This window comes from Manacus vitellinus, unplaced genomic scaffold (genome assembly GCF_001715985.3).
Source record: "Manacus vitellinus isolate BGI_N305 unplaced genomic scaffold, ASM171598v3 scaffold_69_pilon, whole genome shotgun sequence".
Taxonomy (NCBI): Eukaryota; Metazoa; Chordata; class Aves; order Passeriformes; family Pipridae; genus Manacus; species Manacus vitellinus.
Genome location: NW_021940749.1, coordinates 483,462 through 507,800, shown reverse-complemented (window position 1 = coordinate 507,800; position 24,339 = coordinate 483,462). Strand labels below are relative to the sequence as shown.

The 24,339-nt window shown below is 41.3% G+C and overlaps 1 protein-coding gene and 1 non-coding gene across 2 annotated transcripts in view; one reads left to right on the top strand and one right to left on the bottom strand.

The window, feature by feature from the left end:
* The window catches only part of FGF2 (fibroblast growth factor 2), a 24,030-nt gene extending 8,049 nt beyond the window's left edge, over positions 1–15,981 (top strand). Inside the window, exons 2-3 of the mRNA XM_029964043.1 lie at positions 7,259–7,362; positions 12,654–15,981. Coding sequence (XP_029819903.1) covers positions 7,259–7,362; positions 12,654–12,839 — 290 coding nt within the window. The 3' untranslated portion in view covers positions 12,840–15,981. The remainder of the gene's footprint in view (positions 1–7,258; positions 7,363–12,653) is intronic.
* On the bottom strand, positions 13,605–24,339 carry LOC103762207. Its single transcript, XR_003916263.1, has 4 exons — positions 24,154–24,339; positions 19,380–19,435; positions 15,145–16,428; positions 13,605–13,715 (listed from the first exon to the last, which is right to left on the bottom strand). It is a non-coding gene; the product is annotated as an uncharacterized LOC103762207 (transcript).

Genomic DNA, 24,339 nt, shown 5'->3' with positions numbered 1-24,339 from the left:
ACTAGGAGAAAACACTGCTAGGAGTAAGAGATGGCTGCATGCTGATTTGATGTGGTGTAAGTCAGGGCAGTGTGATTGCCAGTGCTTGTAGCTGTCATACTTCAGGAGCATGTTCTTCCAGTGATCTCTGGAGCAGTGTGGATATTGAAACCAGCACACAGATTCAAACCAGCATAGTGAGCACATAGTGACCACTGCTTCTGGCTGAAGCAGCAGGGACTGAAGTAGCCTCTTCCAAGCTACAGATTCCGAGGTCTCTCTCTTGTTGTCAGGAAAGTGTTCCTGTCCATTCTTAGCGTGGTTTGAAAGCATTCAGAATAAGCAGGGAGAACTGGAAGCTGGGGAAGTGACTGCAGCCTGATCCCTCTCTCTGTGGTTCTGCAGACCAAGGTTTTGGCTCCCCAGTACAGGCTGGGTCCCGCAATGTATTCTGCCTCCTCACAGTGACCACAGGGGGTTGTAAAATTAAGGATTGTTACCCAGTTAGTACTATGCATTTTGTTTTCAGTTAAGGAATTTGGTTTCTTTCAAAGAACAGCTCTTCACTCACTCAAGGTTGCATTCAAAAGCAAATTAGAGCCTTTTTGTGAAGACTGATTCATTACTATGCTGGGTCAGCAGCGATTGACAGCTCTTGTCCTTCATTGCAGGTCATGCTGTTCCCCTGTGGATGCATTATTTAAAGGTCAGCAAAGGGTGGTTACACAGCTTGATGGAAGGGGATGAAATAGATGGAGGATGAAGTAAGTCTCTGGACTTAATGTTGCATTTGCATTGCTCTTGCAGTAAAGGAGATGGGCAGGCACCAGTGGAATACTGTGTGCATTTTGATTGGGGTTTTTTGTTGTCTTTTTGCAGAAGTATTTATTAAAGACTAAGTGATTAATTCAGTTTCATTGGTATTAGAGATGGGGGAAATGCAGACCCAGCACGTCTCAACCTTTTGGCCAGATTAAGAGCAATCAGCTCTAAAGGGCAACTTAATTAACAGGAGCTCCTCCTTATCAGGTTGTTCCTTCTTCCTGCTGCTGTCTGCTGTGCCATCTCCCTGGCACCCCGTGTGCCTGACACAGTTCCTCTTTCTCCACTCTGCTTCAGACTCTCTTGAAATCCGATTTGCTGATGATTCTTGGCATTCCTAAAATCCAGCTTTTCCTTTCCAGCTGTGACACTCAGGCTTATTGAGCCCATGGGTTGGCAGTTTCTCCCCACTGCTCTGGCAGCCTTTTCCTTTCATCTCGTCTGGTACTCTTATGATCAGTCACGGCCCTAAAACACGATGTCCTACTGAGCCATTGTGTGAATCACGTGAAGGAAGAGCACTACAAATACCTTTTGGAAGTGATACGTTTTACCTTTGCTTTCTTCTGAAGTGATGTTCCTGGGTTTGTCTTGGGTCGTCCCCTGGTTTTGTGTGTTTGTTTTGCTGCAAGTGAAACCCAGGTCATAGTTACAAGGAGATTGTGTGTGCACACTAAATATAAAGCTGAATTTCTGCACGTTCTGTGTGTCTTCTGATATTAGTGACATGGCTGTGTTGGCTGAACAGTTGCACCACCTTTGTTCTAAAGGTGAACACTCAAAAGTGGTTATTTTGTTATTTATGTGAGTGAATACTAAAGGAAGCAAAAGCAGTTGAAAGAAACATGATGGATTACTTTACCCTTGCTAAGAAAACCCCTTGGGAAGAGCCCTAAGAAACATGTGTGACCATGCATTTGTTATTTGTGTAAATTGAGACTTGGGGATGAAAGTATCAGTAGTTTGGAGACTAGGCTTTATTACCTGTGATATGAATGAAGCACCTGAGGATGCTGTGTATTTGGTAATCCGTGCTTCCTGGGGAGGATTCCCAGTGTCTCGGGTGCATGTTCAGTAGAGCTGGATTTTTGTAGGAACTGAGGTCACGATATAAATGAGAATAGGTGAATAGAGAAACAAATTCCATCGTGTTCAGTATCTGTGCTACTTATAAAGGTGAAGCCTCCTAAAATCTGTGGAAGTCCCTGTTAATGTGGTTGATTAGGTTAGTGGGTTGATATTTGAACGGTTACACAAGTTACTGTTCTGTTTAAAGCCTTGGGTTTACTCCTAAGTGTAACCGGAACTTCCTGAAGTGTTTGTGTTTCAGAAGTGTGTATTTTTGTTGTAGATGTTTACATTTTAGAGACCTCAGGTCTGTCTGCGAGTGGTTTTTTTTGCCTCTGGCTGGCAAAAAGGAAAAAGATACACTTAGAATGTTGTCATGCAAAAGCAAAGAAATGTGCCTTTGTATGGGAGCGTGACTCACAGTTTCTCACTGTGACACTCCATTGGCTTGATTGTTTTTGTTGCAGTTCTGATGGTTTGGTTTATTAACAGACCACCTCTCCTGCTAAGGTTTGTGAGCAGAGTTGTTCTGTTTGCAGTCTGAAGACTGGGGATGCCTCACAGGTCAAGAAAAAACTTATCAGTTAGTGGAAGATGTTAATATGTCTTTGAGAAAGAGATATCAAACTGTCAGAGACTAAATGTGGGACAGAGAGACACAAGATACTTGTAATTCCTAGAGACAAGTTACAGTAGGCACATCCAGCTCATGGGCTGGGGTTTGGATCTGATCCAGCTGGGCAGCTTTGGCTCCAGAAATGCCAAAATGGGGGTAATGAGATGTGTGTGTGCAAATACATGTGTATCCTTGAACCGGCCCTTGGGCTCGAGAGGGTTTGTCGTGTTAGGTGTGGAGCAAACATGTCCGACTCCGTGTGTTTTGCTTGGACACCTGGCTGGGAATAGACATTGCCCCCAAGCACGAAGGAATCTGCCAACTTCAGCCACCGAGTACGGCAGAGAGGGGATTTGGCTGGGGGGGGTTTATTCTTATTTTCCCCCTTTTTTTGGTGAATTTCCTTGCATTTCTGACACTTACTCCCTCTGGAGCTGCCCCACCTCTGTAGCAGTGAGACTGCTTTGTGCTTTCCCGTGGGCATGGAGGTGCAGGAGGAGGATGGGTGATGGGAGCTGGCGCAGCAGCTTCACCACAGTGTCATTCGGGGGCCTCGTGGAAGGGTTTTCCTTACGGGGCCTCTGCAAATATGTTGGAGATGGGCCCTGAGCCTTTGGCTGGGGTTGAGCTTTTCCACAGCAAACTGTAGTAATGCGAGTCATTGATCCAGAGACGTGCAGCCTGGGAGTTTTCGGGGGTACATAAACTCTCCCTTGCCGTAAACAGAGTGAGAGGTGTTTTGCTAATGACCTTCTCAGTTCAAATAAAGCATCTGTATGTCAGTGAAAATGGGTTGAAATAGTATCCTATTTGTCCTCTCTTCCCAAGGTCCATGAGCTGCTCTGTTAGCTGCAGTGTGGCCGCAGGGTTTTCACTCTGAAGCGATGGAGAGTCTTGAGCAGGAGGCTGGACTGGATCCTTCTGACCTGAAGTGTGCGGGATTTTGAGACTGTGGCTGGTACTCTTAGTTTTAGTCTGCATTGAAGTCTTATTTATAGGGATCTTTGCTAGGTGGATTATAGTGAAAATACAGCTGAGGCTGTAATTATGCCTTTATTTGCTGTGTAAGTGTCTCCAAAGCCAGAAGCTCATGGTTGGCTTTTTCTCTAAGGCTCCCTGATGTAGTGGTTAAGAGTTCCCATTTCCTTGTAGAGGAGTAGGAAAATGTGGATTTTATTAATCCATTTGGCTAATACATCCTCACATTCCACCTACTTAAGATGTGTGTTTGCCTGATGCTCTGGTGCAGCACCCTCCTGTCCTGCACGCTTACCCTGCTCCGTGTTCACTGGTCTTTTCTCTTTTTGTCTTTTGTTTTATTCCTAATGTGTTTCTGTCCCTTTCTCTTCCCACTCAGACCTTTGTTTTCCCTTTTTCTTACTGATACTGTGGCATACTCCTGCCTCAGAACATCTTAGCCTGTGCAGCTGCTCTGACTGAAATACCAGCAGTGGCTTCTTGCACATGGATTGCCGCAGGCAAAGTGCTTGAGATGCTCCAGGCTCCTCCACAGCTGCCAACAGATTCCAGCCAGGAATGTGAGAAAGGTAGTACCAGCTCAGCAGGGAGCAACTTAAAAAATGTGCAGCTCCCTTTTTCTAAAGCATTAAGTTGGTAGATTTTTGCCAAGATCTTCAAAATGAACTGGTTTTGAAGGAGATGTTTGGCCGAACTCTTTCTGCTGCAGAGCAAAGAAACCATTTGGGACCATTTAAGTTAGTGCAGTGTTATTGGGTTTGGGCCATTCTAAAGCTTTGCTGGTTTATGAGAACTGTGAAAGGGCTTTGGAGTTTGCATCGTACGTGTGATTTTTCAGTTCTAGTGCTCAGGGTAGTAAAAGAACTTTCGGAAAATGTACATGTTTTCTGTATTCCCCACATTTGCTAATGGCTTTTCTGTCCATGTTGTGCTACTTGTCCTTAAAATTATTTCCTCCACTGGACTGTGCAAAACTGCCCTGGAAATAAGGTTTTTTTGAGCTCTTTAAGAAAAGCAAGGAAGATCCAGTTTTTAACTGAGATTTGAAACCTTGCCAACCACAAAGCTATTAAATACCACTTTTCAACTTCCATATTCTTAGAAAAGTGTCTCCAAGTTGTGAAATAAATGCCCATTTGTAACCCTCTCTTAAATATGCTGGCTAGTTTAACCTGCAGCTTGTACATCTGCCCTGACCATATACCCTGGGAGACAGAGCATTTCAGTGTCTGTTGCTGTGTGGTTCATTTAGTGCTACAAATTGTACTGGTTTCAGTGGAAATTCAGGTTTGGCTGTGTAGCTTGTGTTATTCTTCAGCCAAAACATCAGTGAGTACATATTCCTAACCAGAACCTCTGTGTATTGTTAGGAATAAATGTCTCCTCTCTACCCGAAGGCATAGTAGGTTCACTCAAGCTACATCCAAAGTGATGAGTTTTCCCACTTAATGATCATCTCCTTGGATAAATCTGCCATATAGAGATGCAGATGGTATTACAAGCAAGAAGACACATGGGTGTAAAAGAAAATCTGGAAATTCTGAGTGTAGATTACCCTTACAGGTTTAGAAGGCTGTGTGTGTATCTACATCTAATAGTCTTTAATGAGAGCTCTTTACAGCGTTAGGTAACACTGGTTTTAAATCCACCTCCTGAATTATACTTCAGTGCCTTAACTTTATTTCATTCCTGTCTTCCAAGCCATTTTTTTATCTTCCCAAAGATACAACTTTATCCTTCTTCCCCAGAACTTCTCTGCTGGCATGAAATTGCCGTTTCTTGCAATTCATTTCTTCTTACTCGGCAATAAAAGAGGAGATGGTCACAGGTCAGCTTATTAGGAGACAAAAGCAAGTCTTTAACGGGAGCAGTAAATTTCCCGAGTGCCTTCAGTTGTCCGTGGGTAAAGGTCACCTCGGTTATATTTGGGATGGGACGTTGTTTTATTTCATAACTTGGTGATGACTGAGCCTCAGTGCTCGGGATGTTTGCTCAGCAGGCCGAGTTCTGTGTTGTCACAACACCAGCAGGAATCGACCAGAGGCTTGTGCTTGGAGTTCCTTGCAAATTAAAGGGCACGGGTGTGAACAGTGGAATAACTCACTGCCGTGCTGGAGGGGCCCTCCAGAAGGACTGCCAGAAACTGTGAAAAAGGGCCTTTTTAGGCCTTGGTTAACGGGCTCTTTCACAATAATCTGTGCTACCTTTTTGGGCTACAAATGTCTGAATTATTTTGCTTCCATTGATCTGGTTTTGAGTTATTATCCGTAGAGTAATATGCGTAGAGTAATACTACTCAAGTATGAGTAGATCTGAAATGATGGACAGTGTCTGAACTGTTGCTGTTGGTGACCTGAGGGCTGCAAAAGATACAGATCATTGATGTCAAGTGATAAATTTCTCTCACAACCAATTAACCAAGTTGCAATGATTTAAACTGAAAACTGTTGCTTCTGGTGTCGATCATGTGGTTAAAATGTGTGTGATTGGTAAGGCTGTATCTTGGCACCTCCAGATCAGCACAGCACTGTGGCAAATACATGACATTCACAAAGCCATAAAATAATGCTGAAAGCTGAAAAACTCACAGCACTGTTCTGGCTCTGTTTGTTCATGTGCCTTTGGAGAGGAAAATCCAGTGAAGCTGATTTTGCTTTGGGGACTTTCAGTATTGCAGCGCTTTTCAAACTCTGCAGGAAAATCTTTTTTTTTTCCCTTGTAAAGAGTAACACTTCACCAGCTTCTCCAAACTATACAAATCTTTACAGGCTTTCAAAACCTTTCCTAAAAGTTTATTTTTACAGGATCTGAACTTCTGGCCCAGTGTGATGCTGGAGGATTTTATGTGCTTTTCTGTCCAGAGAAAGTCACAAAGCATAATAAGTCGGTACTGCAGTAATTAATATTAATTTTCAGCTATTCCACACAGCTGTTCCTTGTTAAGTGTGTGGTGAAAGCTGTGCTTGGGCACATCTCAGAAGCCCATTTCCCGCAGTCCCTGCCCAGAGCACTTTTCCAGTTCTTGCTTCCCCAGAGGGCAAAGGAGTTACACCGAAGGGTTTGGAGCTGTTAACGGGTCTGATGTTGGCCTCATGACTTGGGAGGGCTGTATTTTGGATACTTGATTCCGAGATGAAATTAAACCTTGTGCCTGACTTTTTACTTTTACCCTCGAGAAGGGTTTGCAGCAATTACCCGAATAATTTCGTGTTCCCGGTACTCCTGTTGTTGGGAGTTTTGGTTGGTTTCTTCAGTACTGTCTCTTTTCCCCTTCAACAAAAAGCCAGATAAGCAGCAGCCTCTCTCTGAATCTCGAGAGCTGCTCCTTCTCCAAAATTTACAGTAACTTCAAGCATTTATTGTGATGGCTTTAAAGCTCAAGCTGTTTAAAACTGCATCATTAAATAGAACAAAGAATCTCGTGCACCAGAACAGGCGGGTGAATGAAGCTGGTGCCTGAGATGATGGATACCAAGCAGGCAAAGGTGAAAGCTTTCCTATGTTCATCAGAACTGCTGGGTTTGATTCATGGCTAGAAAAATCAGTTTATGTTTTGTGTCAGTAATTCACAGGCAGTAGCTAAATGCTATGTGATACGACCTTACAGGTTTTCATTTCTTTAAAATCTTCAGTTTCTTCAAAATAATTGTTTCAAATCATGTTCCTGATTTGTATAACGCTGTTTCTTGGGCCTTTGCTCTGGTTTTAGGTTTGAAGCAGAAGACAAGTCACTCTTAAGTGCTGAAATACCACGATGGCTGTGAAAACTTCCTTTTGTCTTTTTTTTGTTCTCAGTCAAACTGCAGCTTCAAGCCGAAGAAAGAGGAGTGGTGTCGATCAAAGGTGTGATTGCAAATCGCTTCCTGGCCATGAAGGAGGATGGCAGATTGCTGGCCTTGGTAAGCACTGCTTTGTTCGTGTTTCTGTCTGTAGTTGTAGGTCCTGTCCTCGCTCTCCTGCAGGATTTACTCAGCCTCTCTGTGTGTGATTTATCGGCGAGAAATGAGCTCTGCACAGCTTCAATTAGTTAAATTACAAACTAAGAAGAGTTGGGTATGTCTGTCCTACCTAGAAGCTGCAAAATTTAATGGGAATGGCTTGTCTGAGAGAGAAAAAAAATCATAGTGATCATGTAGAGAAGGAAGTTATAAAAACAGATGAAGAATGAAATGTTTGCCTTCTTACCCCCAGGAGTAATTTTATCCTCTTTCACTTCCTTACACGTGTGATTTTAAAGACCTTTTAAAATAGAAAATAAAGCCAATTTTTCTTTATTTTGTTTTACTTTCATGATACTAATCTGTATAAATTGTTTTCTCATTTTCCTCTTTGTAGAGAATCGAGTTTTTTGGGCATGTTTACTTCCTAACTAGAAAACTGGCAAGCAAATACATTTTTGAAAATGTGATGATAAAATTTTAAAAAGTAATATAAACGTAGATAAATTAAACTGCTCTCTAGTGAGACTAGTTCTAGTTTAAACTCTTGTGCATTTTATTGGTATCAGCTGAATTTTTAACTGTGTTTTAAAGCCAGTATGTGTAGCTGGCTCTGAAAAGTAATAAGGACTCCTGGAGCTGGAATATAAATTTTGCTTTAAGAGCTGCAGTTACATTAATTTTGCTTAAAGCTCTCATCCATAACCTTCAGTGCAGGCAAACCTCCAGCACTGGTGAAGCACCACTGCAGGGCATTCATCCCTTCAGAATTTCAGTTTGCAATAATCCCTGGTACTTTGGTGTCTTGAGCATTCAACCTCTGTGCAAGTTGCCACCAGTGACTAGGGTTAGTAATGTGCATTCCTAACCCTGGCTGAACAGCAGCTGATGAGAGACCCATGCCAAGGGCTGCAGAAATTCCTTCTGATTTCCCTCCTGCCTCAGTGAAAGGAGGCTAAAAGGAGTTCCACAGGAGCAGGGTCCCCGGGGTGCTCTGCAGCACCACATCTCTTGCTCCGGGAAGCCCGTTTTGCTCATGCCTGTGAGTACAGTTACAGGACCTGCTTCAAATTACTTGGGTATTGTGTGACAGCTCAGTTGAAGAAAATATGAGGAGTTGTCCACTGTGCTATTCTTGAGTTAAGGGTAATGGGGAATTTCCTGTGGTGCTGGCCTGGTGGCATTCACCTTCCCATTCAGATCATCCTCTTTAACCCGAGTGACAGTGAATGGTCAAAATAGGGTGTTAAGTGCCATTTGTAAAATTCTAAACACGAGGGGATCGTTGTATTTGGGATTTCTGCTGTTGCAATAGTGGGTTGGGTTGTAGAACATGCCTTCCTTGCAGCAATTTTAGCTGCTTAGTTCCTGTAAGGCAAAGTGCTTGGAAAGTGTGGGTTGTTCACTCGGAATTACGCTCTCAAAACGTGTAAAGCTGAGTCACTTCGTGCTTCTCACTTGAGCTTATAAAACATTTGTGTTAGTTTCTGGAAATGGGTATTACTTGCATTGTGTTTGCTGCACACACTACTTCCTACAGCTCTTTTAATTTTATTTTGTTGTTCATAGGTGAAAATTCTCTACTCTTTTAAGATCTTGTTCTTCACCCAGCCTGAGGAATGCTGCTGCAATTTCATGGCTGTTTTCTGTAGCACCGGCAAATGTTTTTTCCATGAGGATTTCTGTGTTGTGACTTCCAACAGTCTGTGGCCGGTTGTGCCTCTACTGTTTCTGCCTCTAAACACATTCATCAAACTGTTTCTAATTGCCAGTGTTTCTCGTTCAGTTTGAGCAGGGCTGTGTTTCAGCGAGAGCTCTGCAAAGAGCTGGAAACCTTTGTGGTGCAGTGATCTCGTCAGTGCACACGATGAAACACTGCTGAAACCTTTGGCTGTTTCTTCTAAAATGTCATGGAACTTTAGTTTTTCAACACTTCACAGAGTTCTCTAATCCACCAGTCACTCAAGTACTATTCTGTCTTTTTTAATGTCTGCTTGCTTTACTTACTTGTCCATGTCCAGCATCCATTCGTTTAGTGTCCTTGTTTTATAAATGAATCAACATCTTCAAAAATACTTTTGCAAATTACTACTCGGGCCTGCTTTTCATCTTGCCAAATGTCTTTGTAATTATTTTGTGCAGACATGTCTTCAGAGTTTGTTCTGAGCTGGGTTTTGCAGAATGATTTATTGCACGGCCGGTGCATCGCTGCTCATCCTGGTGACCTGCGTGGGGGTGCAGTGGATCGTGTTCCTGTCTGGAAAGCTGCATGATGCTGATTTTAATGGCGCAGTTTCATGCTCTTTACTAACAGACTCAGTTGTGGGGGAGAACTAATCTTTACCAGTTGTGTCACGGGAGGAAATGGCTGGTTATTAATGCAGATAGTCAAAACCTCCCCTTGGAAAATGCTGTTTTAACTGAAAATATTTGCGTGGAAAAGTATCTTATTCCATCAGATTTTTAATGGAAACACTGAAACGTTTCACTTCTGATACGGCTTATTTTCACTTTCCGGTTTCATTTAATTATAATAATAAAATATTTTCACTTTATGGAAAGAAATGTGATTATTTTGTTTAATGAAGGAATTTACCAAACTCCCTATGAAAGGAAGAATTGAACTTTTGACTAACTTATATTTCACGATAACTTGTTATTAAAGGGCATGACCTGTTCATTCTGTCTGTTGTGCTTACATGGTTTCACTTCAAAAACTCAACTTGAAGGGAAATTCTTGTCTTTTGATGTTATGGATTAAAGTTGTGCCACAGGAATATTTGTGAGAATAACCTGCATTTCTGGACCCTTTTGTAGTTGGAAAAGGCTGAATATGATCATCACCTCTCTCAGGCCGTACTGGATCCACTGTGGTAGTTACAGGTTAATAAATAAACCCTCTGGCTTCAGTTTTGAGCATTAATAAACTTGAGGAATTTTAATTCCTAATCCAAGTCCAAAATGTCAGAGGGTGGCATGGTGTGACTCTAGGGCAGATGAGGTTTGCACCGAAAAATCAATCAGTGGGTGATGTCTGTGCAAATATGGGAAGAACCACCTTGTTGCAGGAAGCTGCTGCCCCTCTTTCAGGCAGTTAATTTGCCCTAGGTGAACCGACTTGAGGATTTCAGGATTGCTAAAGTTGAAAATTCCTGCACTCAGGATTTTATTTAGTCAGGGGGGAGGGCTTGCTTGGCAGCCGACAAAATACTGACTGGGGGCAGAGCAGGCACAGGGGGAACTCGCTCCCCACCACGGCCCCAGGTGCTTTCCCTTCCTTTATCCTTCTGAAGGGCTGCAGAGTTCAGGTGTTTCATGCTGTGCTGTGGAAGCTTCCCCTGCTGGATCAGCGCTCTGAGTGCAGCCTCGACTTAAGCGTATTTGAAAAAACCACTGATATGCAGGGTTTTTCCAGGGGCTGAGGTTCTCAGTGTGGTGGCTGGCATCCTGCTCCTGCTGGACAGCAGTCCGGCTTCCGAAATGCCTCCTTTGGCAGACGTTAGGGAATACATAGTTTATGAAGCCTGAATTAGCATTTGTCATCTAAATGTTGGCTTGTATGTCAAAATGTTTACATTGGCAACACACTGTAGGAACCCACTGGTGTCACATATGCTTTGTGCAGAAAAAGACTTTTCTTTTTTTCACACTTTTTTGATGGTGTCTCTGCCTGAATTTCCAGCTTGAGCAATTGTACTAAACTTGCCTATGCTCTGCTTAAAGGTTTTGTTTTTAAATGCTTCTTTATACAGTTTCTGTGCCCTCCTCCCTTTCACGCTTGGATCTATGGCTCAAGGTGATTAATGCATTTGTTCTCACATTGCTGGAACACAAAGCACTGAAGTACAACTTATCTTGGGAGAGATTATTTAAAATAAAAATAACATGAAAATTGTGAATGGGATTTCTGTTATTTGAAATGTACAAGTAGCAGCGAGTTATAGAAATGAGAAACTGCAGATGGATTTTCTCTTACAAGTTCTTTTTCTTAGAAGCAAAAATTCATATCTGAAAATGATTGGAGAAAATACCCTTCTATTTGAAGATGTGTTTGGAGACAGATCACTTTATTCCAGATTGCACTTGAAGGATTTAATTGTTTGTAGCTACAGAATCTTGGCATATATGAGGAGTTACCCTTCTCTTGTATGTTTCTGTGCCTTCTGTATGAAGTCTAATTGTTCCAAGCTCACTTTATATATTAATGAATATTAACAGAAGATGATAACAAAGGGTAGCCTGCTAATTTCAGGGATTGCCTCACATTCCCTGTCTGCTCCCCAGTATTTTACACGCTTGCTTTTCAATGATGAGCTTTTCTGCTCCTCTGGCATTCCCAAAAATTTTCAGGGGAAATGAGTCTGACTGAACTGATGGACTGAGAGGTGGTGTTTTTATGAAAAGAAAATGCACCCTCCAAGTTCCTGGGGTGTTGAACTTCTGCCTTTTTTATATTTGAGAAAATAATTTCTCTTGCCTGAAGTGCCAGTTCTGCAGTGGATTTACCACCTTGACAGCTGAGAGCCATGTTAATTCCATGTAGGTGGAGCTGGCTTTGAAGACTTCCTTCCAGAAGTAAAGTAATTCCATAGATGTACTTCTGAATACTATGGCATGCCTGGTCTCCGTGTGGAATATACCTCTTTAATGTTTAACGTTATTTTTCAAGTTTTGAATTCTAAAAAAATCTTTGAAAAGACTGTTTCGGAATGCTATAAACACAGACTTGAATTAGCTGTAGGAAAAGTTAAACCTCGAAATTGGAAAAGAAGAGGCAAAGGCTGGAACTCTGCCATGCTATTTATCTAATGGATAAAATGTTGGGTTGAGGAAGGCAAGGGAAATGCTGCCTTTTCTCTTACACCCTGCTTTTCTTTTTGGCTATAACCTAGGATGGGATGTCAAAGCTGCTGAGCTTGGAAGTCACTGAGTGCCAGGGGACAGGGTCCTTCATTTAAATGTTTGAATTTCTGATCAGAACAAAGAATTACACAGAGAAAACAAACTAGAACCTGCTTGGTCCGTGTTAGACACCACAAATGAACCACAGTTAAACCCTCTTCTTCCTGTAGGTGTTTTTAACAATATTTTCAAAATAACTATCATTCTTCTGTCATGAAATGTTTCATATCCATTTCTTAAAGCCAGAGGTACTGCTAACTCACAGTTTTGCTAAGTTAGTCCCATGAGTCTGAAGAATTGTTTTTGGATGTTATACCAATAATCTTTTTTTTTTTCCCCCCCCTTTTTAGAAATATGCAACAGAAGAATGTTTCTTCTTTGAGCGTTTGGAATCTAATAACTATAACACTTACCGATCACGGAAATACTCCGACTGGTACGTGGCACTGAAAAGAACTGGACAGTACAAACCTGGACCAAAAACTGGACCTGGACAGAAAGCTATCCTTTTTCTTCCCATGTCTGCCAAAAGCTGATTCCCATGGCGGATTCCGAGCACATTTGCCACACTACACTAAAGACGTCGACTTTCCTACTCCTCCCTGAAGTAGCAAAATATAAGCAATTATTTGCTGATATTAACTACTTTTCCAGATACCAGTTTAAAACATGAATGTTTCATACTGTCTTTATATTGCTCTTTAAACCTATTGTGCCAGTGTGTGTGGAGGTAAAATTTCTTGGAAAATATATTTTCAAGGTCAATAACACATCTGTTTTCTTCTAGGTATCTATGCAGAGCTGTTTTATTTACATTATGCTTTCTTTATGGAGTAAAGGAAAACAAATCTGATGCACACTTGCAGCAATATTTACCTTTAAAAATAATTTATCTCTTAGCTTATTAGAGGATAATTACTTACTAATAATTACCTAAAAAGAAGTCCATGAATAAATTTAATGTGCAACACTGCAGTAATAATTCTAAATTATTAATCTAACGAAATGTGAAATGTATTGCTCTCATGTAATGTTTCTGTAGGACTCGGGCAGCTCCCTGTGGTACAGTTTGTAGAACAGGCCTGTGTAGACAGCTGGGAACTCCCTCACGGTTATGTCGATCTTATCAAACCCTTCCCTGTACCCATACAGTAGGAGTTTGGCTACGTTGCTGGTGATGGGAGTAGAGTTTTTTGTCCTGACAAGCTCCTCGAGGTCCATCCACTCACACCTCAGGCACTCCTGCTGGCAGAAGCTGATGCTGAAGGAGGAGGGCTGCAGGCGACAGATGATGTACATGTCCGACTGCCCAAAGGCTCCGGGGTGTTGGTGCTGCTGCCTGATGCTTAGGATGGACTTGAACTCTGACTTGATGCCAGTCTCTTCAAAAACCTCTCGAACTGCTGTGTCTCCTGGGTGGAAAGAGCAACGCTTAGCATTCTTTAAACACTTGGGAAAGGCAGAAACCCTCTAACTCAAAGCGTTCTCTGTTCTGCTTCGTCAAGTTTCCAGGATGTAAGTCTGTTTTTCCAGCACAAGGATAAGCTAATTCTTTGGTCCCTGAACAAAACTAATTGCTAAGTGCCTTTCCTGTGTATATCCTGCAGAATTAGCCCTTTTGATAATACTGTGCAGGGGGTGGTTTGACACGGACACTCTGATGGCTGCTGACTCTGCTGATCTCTTAATCCAAGGCAGCATTCCACCCTCCTTGCAGTCCTTTGTATCCCCTCTCCTTGCTTCTATCCGAGCTGTTGTGTTACCTGCTTCTTTTAGTTCACTTTCAATAAGAAATGAGTGTGCTGGCTTGCTTCCAAAAGCAAAATACATCTTAAAAGACCTGTAGAGATTTGCCATCCTATGGAAGCTTTCATCTTGGCATGTCAGAGGGGAATAGAACAGGCATTTGAGGGGGAGTTTCAAATATTGGAAATAATCTGGACATACAGTGGCTAACAATAGATAACCAAAATGATTAATCCAGCATTGGCCAAATTACTGTACGTTAATGCACATATTTCTGCCTCAGCTCAGCTTCTGTCTTGCTGTGGAATGACCTGTGTGACGTTTCCCAGATGGGGAAGGACACTCACGTACCATTACTGACCCTTGCAGAGATTGCATCTTATGTTGCCCAGAGAGGCCTCTGTGGTCCCCTGGTTTAAAACAGTGGTTGCAAAGCAAAACTCCCTGTGTTTTGTTATTGGGCAGGGGGCTGTATTACACAGAAGTGAAGAACTGAGATAATGAGAAAGGTTGAAGCAGGCTACAGTTAAGGAAATTGTGATAATTAGGGATTTCATTTGAGCATTGAGCTCTGCTTTTAGATAAAGTGCCTTTTTCTGTTTCCCTTTTATTTAAATGTGTGTATATATATATATATATAAATATCTACTGACAGTTAAACCAGAAGAAACACTAGGGCTTGAATACTCAAATACAAAAATGTGTGCACTTTGCTTAATTCATTATGAAACTATTGGTATTACTTGCACGAGTCAGTTTGTACTCATTTAAGTAGATAGCCATGTATTTTGTCACTTCATATAATCACGAGATCTTCAAGCCTTGTAATTGCAATTTTTAATTGTAATTTAAAATGTAGTCCCTCGAATGAGTTTATAAGGTATGAGTATGTAAGGATTAAAAAAAAGGAAAATTAAGCTCTATTATATTTTATGCTTCACTAATTTATATCTTCTTGTAATATAAGATGTGATGCAGAGAATCATAACTTTTATTATTATGTAGTTTAGAAGTGGCAGGAGGGGAGCTGTGGGAGACTTGTTTTCTCCTGGGTGTTTTCCAATACTTACATCCAGGCTCCAGCCATAATGTCACCTGTTTTTTGAGGGGTGGCCTCTGGCTTACTCAGTAGCACTATCCCTCTGGGGAATCCCACTGGAATGCCAGTGCTGGCACAAAAATCCTGCTGGTATCTCCTGGCCTAGAGCCTCTGGCACTAGAAGTCGGAAGAAGCCTGGCTAGACAACAACCACAGCGTTTGGGATTCTTCTGAAAACATGGATCCATTTCACTGTTACATGTATTTGCATTGTCCAGCAAATGGTTTTGATTTCCATCACTGGGTTTGACAAAAAGACTGAAAATGAGACTCGGGAGTTGTGAAACTAAATTCAGTCATATCCCAATAACTAGAAACTTTCTCCATGTGTTGAAATAGTGAACTGGAATACAAGCCCTGCAAGTGTTGTAAGGAGACTGCTAAAATAGTAGGTATTTCTAAGGTATGGAACAGTCAGGAAACCTGGGCTCAATGCCCAGTTTAAAAAATAACCAGTCTATGGATCATGATTTTAAGGGGTGAGATACAAAGGGGAAAAAAAGCTAAATTTTCTCTCTCTTCATAAACAGCCTTGTTCATTCACCACTGACCAGAACTGCACCAGTGCTTGTCATCACCTGTGCTACGCTGGGCAGAAATGAGAGGTTTCCTCAAATCAGCATTATTTCTTAATACAGAAGAGCTTTATGTCCCTGGTTGAGTAGGTGCCCACAGGACCGAGCTGCTGCACTTAATGCTGCCCTGTGCCAAGAGCTCTTAGTCCAAACAAATCAAATGAATGAGGGTGGGAGGAAGCAAAAGTTGTATTTAATTCTGGTTTGCATGTACAAATGGAGAGCTGGAAATTTTTGCTCAGTGCATCACTGAGGTCACTGCCCTGGATTTCAGTGTGAGCCGAGAGCTCCCTGTTTCAGTTTTATTTAGTTAATATGCTGATTACCTTAATCCTCTGCACTTCTGGCTCATATTACAGCATATCCAACAAGCCCACAAAAAGTCAGCTGACTTCAAGCACTCACTTAAGAGACATTGTGGAAAAGAGTAAATGTCATAAATACAAAACTTCTTTGCCCCAAATGTTACCCAGTGTTACCAGTATAATGTTACCCAATTACCATTAAGGTCACAGGATCATGTCACTTCATCTGCTCACCATTAATTCAAAGAAACAAATTCAAAGGAGTGGTGTGGGTCATGCTGTATTTCAGTAGTGTTAATGTCTCTGTAACTCTGCTGATGTCTGACCTGTCTTCCTAGGACTTACCAATGTCTTCTCCTGGATTAGACAGACCTCCTGGAAATTTCCATGCATTTATAGTCTGTATTGGAGGAGAAAACATTAATGAAGGATACAGCCTGTGTTGTACTCTCAAATATGAAGGAGATAATTAATATGTGACTTGTTTTCTTGAAGTTGCAGTAGTATTGTTATGACTCCTACAAACAGCAGGAAGTAGGAACTTACTCATTCCTGCTAAGGTGATGATCAGAGACAGCTACAGTCTGTATGAACTATTGGAACAAAACACCTACTGACTGAAAATACAGACTGTCTAACAGTCATTAGACAACGTTGCTGCTAGATAGAGTAGTTGAGTATTAAAGAAAAGCTGCTATAGACAATATAATCTTATATTTAATCACTAATGTATTCCCCTTCCATGGTTTTGGCTTTTAAAAAATGTATATATATTTAATCTTACCAACAGGTATTATGATTGTAGTACTGTTCTATATTGCACTGGCTTTAAGATGACAATTTGTGTCTGTAATAATCATTTAGTGTAACTTGTCATTTTCATGGAATACAAAAACTGAGGGCTTTTGTGTGATTTATATATAGAAACATTTATTGAATTGCAATAAAGTTCAGTATTAGAACGTGGAGACTTGCTGTTGTTACTTATACTGCTAAAGGAGTCCCAGTCCCTGCACCTCTTGCAAATGCATGAAGATTTGTAGGCTTTAGTTCTCTGTATTTTTTATTTCTTTCCTTATTAAAAGTTTATGTAGGAAGAAGTTACCCTTCACCTAGAAAATTAACGCAGTAAAAAAGCACACTGGCCAAAAAAAAAAAGCTTTTTTGTCCATGCAGTATAGAGGGGGAAAGCTCTCTGCTTTCCAGTGATTTGAAACCCCAACAACTACACTGGAAAATGTTTTTTTTTCCTGGGCATTCTTAAAGGGCTTGGATAGGACTTTGAAGTAATAGATTAAAAATAGTGCAGATGGAAAATACGTATATTTGTCTGCTGGCTTCCAGATTTGCTTTTGGTTCCTGGAAATCTTTGTGTGCTGTGGAATTGTCCTTTCACGATTAAACTTAAACAGCTCTTAAAATTCTGCCAGCTGTTTAATTATGTTTTTTAAGCTTTCAGAACATCCTTTATTTTAAAAGACACCATTTCGGGGAAACTTCATTTTATGGGAAAAGAGAAGGGAAAGAAGTGGTGGAACCGACAGTGGGAAACAACTGTCTGAGCTCTTTGCTTGCACTGAGATATTTGCTCACTGCACAAGGAATGTATGGATGTTCATACACTTCAGCATTTAGACTTAATTTTACCCAGTCAATAAAGAGCTGGAAAGAGGAGAGTCAGAAACAATCACTTTTTTCCTTTCACCTTTCTTACCTGCTGCACTGTCAGCTTTGTTCTGGAAAGGGGAGCTGAAATAGCTGACCTGGCATATCCCACTTTTCAGAATGAGCTGAGGGAACGGGGAAGGGCAGTGCCAGACTGGTCCTTTTGTGTTTTGGGGCCAGAGGTGAAAGAGGTAATGCCTGGTCAGTATGGAATTGAACCCAGTACCCAAATTAGAGCATCTGATGTCACTGCAGAATGGGTAGAGACACCTGCACTGAAAATGCCTGTCAAGTCAAGCCTCACACCTCCTGGGCTTAGGAAACTACTATTTCCTTCTAAATATGCAGATATTCTTTGAGACATGTTTAAGATCCTTACTAAACGGTAAGCATGCAGTTTTATATTTCTGTGTGTAAGAAGGATAAATAAAGGTCATGTTCCTAAAGTTTACAACGTCCTGTCCTGTTCCTAGACACTCTCTAGAACTGGAACCACTTCTGGAGCCTACAGCATGTGGGGTAGGTTCATGCTTTAACTGGTAGTTTCTCAGTGTAAGCCTGAAGGTCCTGCTATAGAAAAGTCCTTGGTGTTTTTATTTATTGTAAGTAAAAATAAAAAAATAAAAATCTTTAATTGCAGGAAAGGAGTTCAGAGGAAGAGAAACACCTTTGTCTTTTGTGTTAGAAATTCAACATGTTGTATAATTGAACCTGCCCATGAAAGCACCCTTTCATTGAAGTTCATTAACTGTGTTGTAGTTACTAATGAACTGATGTTTTGGTCCTGGGAAGAAATGTCCTAGTAGCTATTTCAGGAAAGACAGAAAAATGCAGCCAGTGAGATTCTGACATAGTTTTAACTACATAAAATGGAAGTGATGCATCCAAGTGTATTTCAGTCCACCTAGGTTTGATCGTTTCATGTTAAAACTACAGTTAAATCTCACTGTACTGGAGACACTTTGCAAATGAAAGCATAATGGAAGCTAAATGCCTTTTCTGTGGAATAGCGCAGCACAGGCAACTGCCATTGAGCCAGTGAGCTTTCTGCAGCTGCTGGATTAAAAGCCTAGGTTAGCCTGATGGGGGCTGGAAGACATTCCCAGTGATGGATGTTTGGTGACCTCAAGCCACATCACATGACCCACCATCCCCACACTAATGCTCTGGTTTGGCATTCCCCGTTTGTGAGGAATTAGGGATCTTTACACTTGCCGTACTAAGGTGCTCTCCAGGTCATGGCCAACCATGGCATGGCTTATTTAAAGCCACAGGCATGCCTGGAATTTTTGAAACCAAACAAAATCAGCAACCTCCTCCTCACAAAATCTGTTTTGAGCCGTGGGGTTTTTCCAGAGGTCTGCATGGATCCAAACACATGACTGGGGACTCTTGGGTCAGTTACAGAAGAAAAATTCAAAGCAAGGAGGATACTTAGCAGTGCTGAGTCAATCATCTGTTATAATTAACAATAAAGGCCTTGATTTTCAAAGCCCTTTTTTATTCCCTTAAAATGGAATACAGCAATCTGTTGATAGATGTGTTCCAAGACACTCGTAAAAGGAAGTAACTTTAAACTATCACAATTCTGGACTGGTATAAAAATAAACATATATTTTGTTTTATACTACAGAGCAAGATTATCTAAATGAACTTCTCTATTTTATAATCGTGTAACAAACTTACCTTATTTCTGTCTTGTACAACCAGGACCTTTCCAGTGCTTTCATCTAGAACAGCACCTAGTAGAGAAAGAAGATTGAAAAAATGCAGTGCTGGACAACTATGTCCAATCTTAACAACTAAAATCTAATGCATTCTGATAAAGCATAGCAAACCCCTAATGATACCATTTACAGTTGGCAAGGTTTGTTTAGATGAATCACAAAGTGGCTTGTTGGTGGAAAACTGATACACAATAAAATATCACAAAAAGGTTAAGTACCCTGTATAAAAATTCAGAGTTAGCACAGTACCAAGACAAATAATTGCAACATCTAAGTTCCAGATTAGACAAGAAATGAAAAGAAAAACTTGCTTGTGTTAATATCAGAACTAAAGAATGCAAGATCAAGAGGTCACCCAAACAATCTAGCAAAGCTGCAGCAGAGACGTGCCTGTAATCTTGCTCAAGGAACAGAAAATTTTCCAGTGACTCTGGCCGAGAAGCCACCCTTAAGGGGTAAGAATTTTTCTCCAGTGAAATTCATGACAGAACTCCCACCTGCTGTAGCGAAGATCTGAGTGTTTTCTGGTTAATGGCACACAAGGTTTACTACTCAGGGGGCTCCTGGTGCTGATAATGTTCAGCTGGGTGACTATCTATGAACTCATGACAGGAACTCAAAATAATCTGAGTCAACTTGTTAACCAAAAAGTGTTGCTTCCAAGTGGAAAAGTGACACTTCCACTTTTTAAAAAAAACACCTCAGGATGTCTGACTGAAAAGTGCAGCTTTTCCTTATGTCCTCATGCTCAGCCCATGACTTTCTCCTGCAGATTACGAATTTTCCTACTTTCTAAAATCCAACTGCTTTCATGTTTAATCATCATGTCACACTCACTGGTCCTATTTAAAAACGTCCTTCCTTTAAAACAGGCATTTTTCTCAGATTTTTAAAGAGTCCTGTGGTGAGCAGAACGAGTACTGTGGTGCAGCTTACCAGGCTCTTTTCCACATCAGTCATGCATGGGTTTCAAATTAGTAGTTAACTATAAAAAAATGCTTCTGTCATTTTACAGCAGGAGGAAGAATATACAGGCAGATTTGTGATATATGCATTTAAAATGCTTTGGGGAAATATTTCCACAGAAGGGAATTATTAAAGAATGAGTGTCCAGCTCACAACACCCTCTGTTTTTTTAATAATACATGGCAGACTTCTGTGTAGGAGGAACATTTAAAGGATGAAATACCAGTCTTCCTTCAAGATATGCCAAAGGACATGTTTTGGGAGGGTAGTCACATTTCTGCCTCCCCCTGGCTTGTGACGGTATGATTTCATTCCTCCTGTAAATATTTAGCAGTGTCCAGGTTCAAGTACTCTGCTGATTAAAGAGGGAACAAAAGGAAAACAGGAGTAACTTTGATGAAAGCTGTGATTACTGGGATTGTTTTCTAGTAAAGCCATTGTTCAGCCAAATGGTTTGCTGAGACCAGGGAGAACTGCTGCAGGCAGGAAACTGCAAAGTGTCAAGCAGAAAGTATGTGTTCTCTTCTCTGTTTCTATTCCCCTGAAATGTCATTTTTTGGCAGTGAAATGGTCACTAAGATGATCAGAATCTCTGCTAGAGGATACCTAAAACCAAAGCAAAACGAAAGGAAGAACACTAACAGGATTTGCTGTCTGGTCTCGTGTTCCCAAGAGTAGCTCAGAAGGTCCTGAGCTGCAGCACCTGGTTGGTATCAGTGAGATCAGAGCTTGACTGCAGGCCCTGAACTGCAGTTTTAAAAACTCTCCCCCTTGCTACAAATGTGGTACCTGGAGCTTTAAAGCATCCAACACCAGGACTTTCTGGAAAGGTTTATACTTACAACCCAGCCAAGTACTCAGTATTACAACACCGCTTTGTTTTGAATGTTCTCTTTTGGGAAACAGGTAAGCATTAAAAAAATAAAATCCCTTAGACAACTCCAGGTAATGAGTAATGGAGGGGAAAAATATCTTCATCCTACCTTGTCGACCACATGAGTGCATGCACAACTGCTGGCATTGTAAATGGCAGCAGACAAGAGCAGGTGTTTGTAAAACAACTCGGGAACTACTTTTAAATCACTTTTGATTCCTTGGGCCATCATAACCTTCCTGTGCAGTTTCACATTAACGCAGCTGCTCATTTTACCCATTTCCTTAAGCAACAGGACTGGCTAAGGCTGATAATCCTCAGTGTGTGTGGACTCCAAGGACTTTGATTCAATAAGTAGATTAAGGTAGGTAGCAATGAAAATAACAGCTGTGTTGTAAGGCTTACAGCTGTTGTGACGGAGAAGAGAATAAATGACTTTAACTTTTCTTCCTCTCCTTTCACTTTCCTTCCTCAACTTGTCTGCCTGTGCCATTGTTGCGTGGCATGTTTACAAACACGTCCCTTTTCTGGGTGGTAGACCAATTCCTCCCAGGAGGTGCAGAATGTTGGAAATGCTTCTGCAAAACATGTTAATCACTTCATACACCAGAGACTTTCCTGTATCTTTACACATGTGGAAAATCCTGCCGCCTACAAACGGATGCAGCGAGTGAGCTGGGAGACACATCACATGTTCCACTATTTCCAAACAATAATGGCCAAGCCCAGTGAGTAACGTTTGCTGCTCTCTGCTTGGCGACTCTCATCCAGTCTGGTCAAGTATGACCTGACCTCGCTTATTCACACCTTTGTCATCACTTGGCTGGACCATCCCGAGGCACAAGCCCTGGCTGTGCAGCGTTCCCTGCGTGGGAAACTCCAGACAGCAGGAAAACCAGCTGCTGGTCTACTTGGCAATGAGACCTGCTACCTGTTGCCTGCTCCCTGTGCTGGTTTCCCTCTGGCCAGCCAACCACTCTCCATGTCTCTGCTTTTCATTTCCAGGATGCTCAAGGGACTGAGTCCTGTATTTCACTGACTGGCCACAGCTTTGAGATGGAGATTCTCATCAGAAAATTGCTTTACTGCAGATACTTTTAAAAATACTTTTTTTTTTTTTTGTTCAGGAAATAAAAATGCCTGGGGTTTGCCACCCACAAAATATAAAAGAGCATATTTATATAATTTAATATTTGAATAAAATTAATTAAAAATAGAATGAAGCCCTTCCACTACCCAAGCTCTCCGTCCTAAAGTAGAAAGCTAATGGAATAAACATATTCCAGGTGGTAGCCACACTGCTCAGTGTATTCTTGGGATGTGTTCCATCTCCACTGACAGTGAGTGGAATAGAGGAAAAAAACCACATAGCAATCATTATTTCACAGAGAAATCTGCTTGTCTACATGCCCCAAATGCCTTCCTTAACTCCTCTTTTAAAAAACCTCCCAATAATGAGTAAAAATGCACAGGTTTGAAAAGTGATAGCAAAGAATACAGACATTTTATGTTCTGCAGTTTTTAAATCTGTGCAATAAGTCATGAAATCCATCTACCTGCACTTGTGAAATTTTTCCTCTCCTCAAACTTTTTCCTACTTGCAGAGTGCCAAGTGTTTCAAAGTGGAACTGCAAATTATGCTCTGAAAGTGCATTTTCTGTATTTTCAAATGCTTATTTGAGAGTCTCTCAAGAGTTATGATTTCTCTTACACGAGGTCCTTCCTGACACCTGCTGGGGTCACAACACATCTTTTACATGATTTTCTTCCAAACGACATTTTCAGCTGGGCAGGTCTTAACTTCAGAAAAAAAAACCCCTCTCAATTAGTCCCGTTTCCTCAAGCACTCGGGTTACAACCACAAGGAGTAACGCGGAGCTTCTGCTGAGGGAATGCGCTATCCTGCTCCAATTTAATGCCACATATTTTAATGGTGAGGTTTCCATACCTCAGGAAAACATGCTCCAACATGCCCATTGACAAAATCCAAGGCCGCCTTCGGCTTCCACCCTGCCCTCTGCTGGCCGTGGAACGGAAGGCTCCCACTGCCGATGGCAGTAGAACTGTTTTGTAATTCAAGGCGTTTTCCCCGAAACTTATTTTCACCTGACCTGCTGCCACACCGAACAATCCATCTTTTGTGAGTTCTTCCTAACTAGGTTTGTCAAATTGCTATTTATGGGTCTTAACACTACTTGGTGAAGAAATAACGTCCCACACAGTCCCTGCAAGGCAAGGACAAACAAGTCAAGGTTGTAATTGGAGAGATTTGCTCTCCCTATCCCATAATTTCTGAGTGTTAAAGTAACCTTTACACGAGGGGTCCAAACAAACCTCCAAATAACAGATTACTGAGAGATGGGATAGGCAGTGGCATACCTGTGGAACTCTGCAGAGAGACAGTGCTAAGACACTCGAATTTGGTGAAGCTAAGTTTTTTTGGCTCATCATCAGTTCCTTGTACTGTGCTATACAAAGAAAACAAACAAACAAACAAACAAAAAGGGGAACCATCTTATCTAGTTCCTTGCAAATGTTCTCAGTTATGGAACAACTTCTTTCCAACCGTGATTGTGGGAGTTCTAGTTGGTTAAGACTATGGTGTCCAGATGTTTGCTTGTAAAATATATTTGTTTGGAATACAGACTTCTCGGCACAGAGCAGCTTTTAGACCACTGTAATTTCAGCTAATAGTTGTTTTAGCTTCTGAACCAATCCCTGTTAGGTCAAGTTGTCCCCATTTACAGACCTTAATGTGAGCATAGGTTAAGCAGATTCATATATTAAGCATCTACAGCAAGGAGAGCGAGCAGAGAAATGCTTTTTTATTTCTCTATGATTGTGGTTACTTCTTCATTTTAAAACACTGCTTGAAATCTTTACTCTCACTTACCTGCAAGGTGAAAAGACAACACCTTTCTCAGAATGGTGTTTAAAAGCAATATTCATGAGCTCCCATTCTACAGCTTCAGGACCACATTTTCTTCACAATTTTCTCCAACTGGAATTGTTTTGAGAAACCTCCATCTGGCTGTTTTTAGCCACATATGCTGTTGTACAAGCACATTCATGAATGACA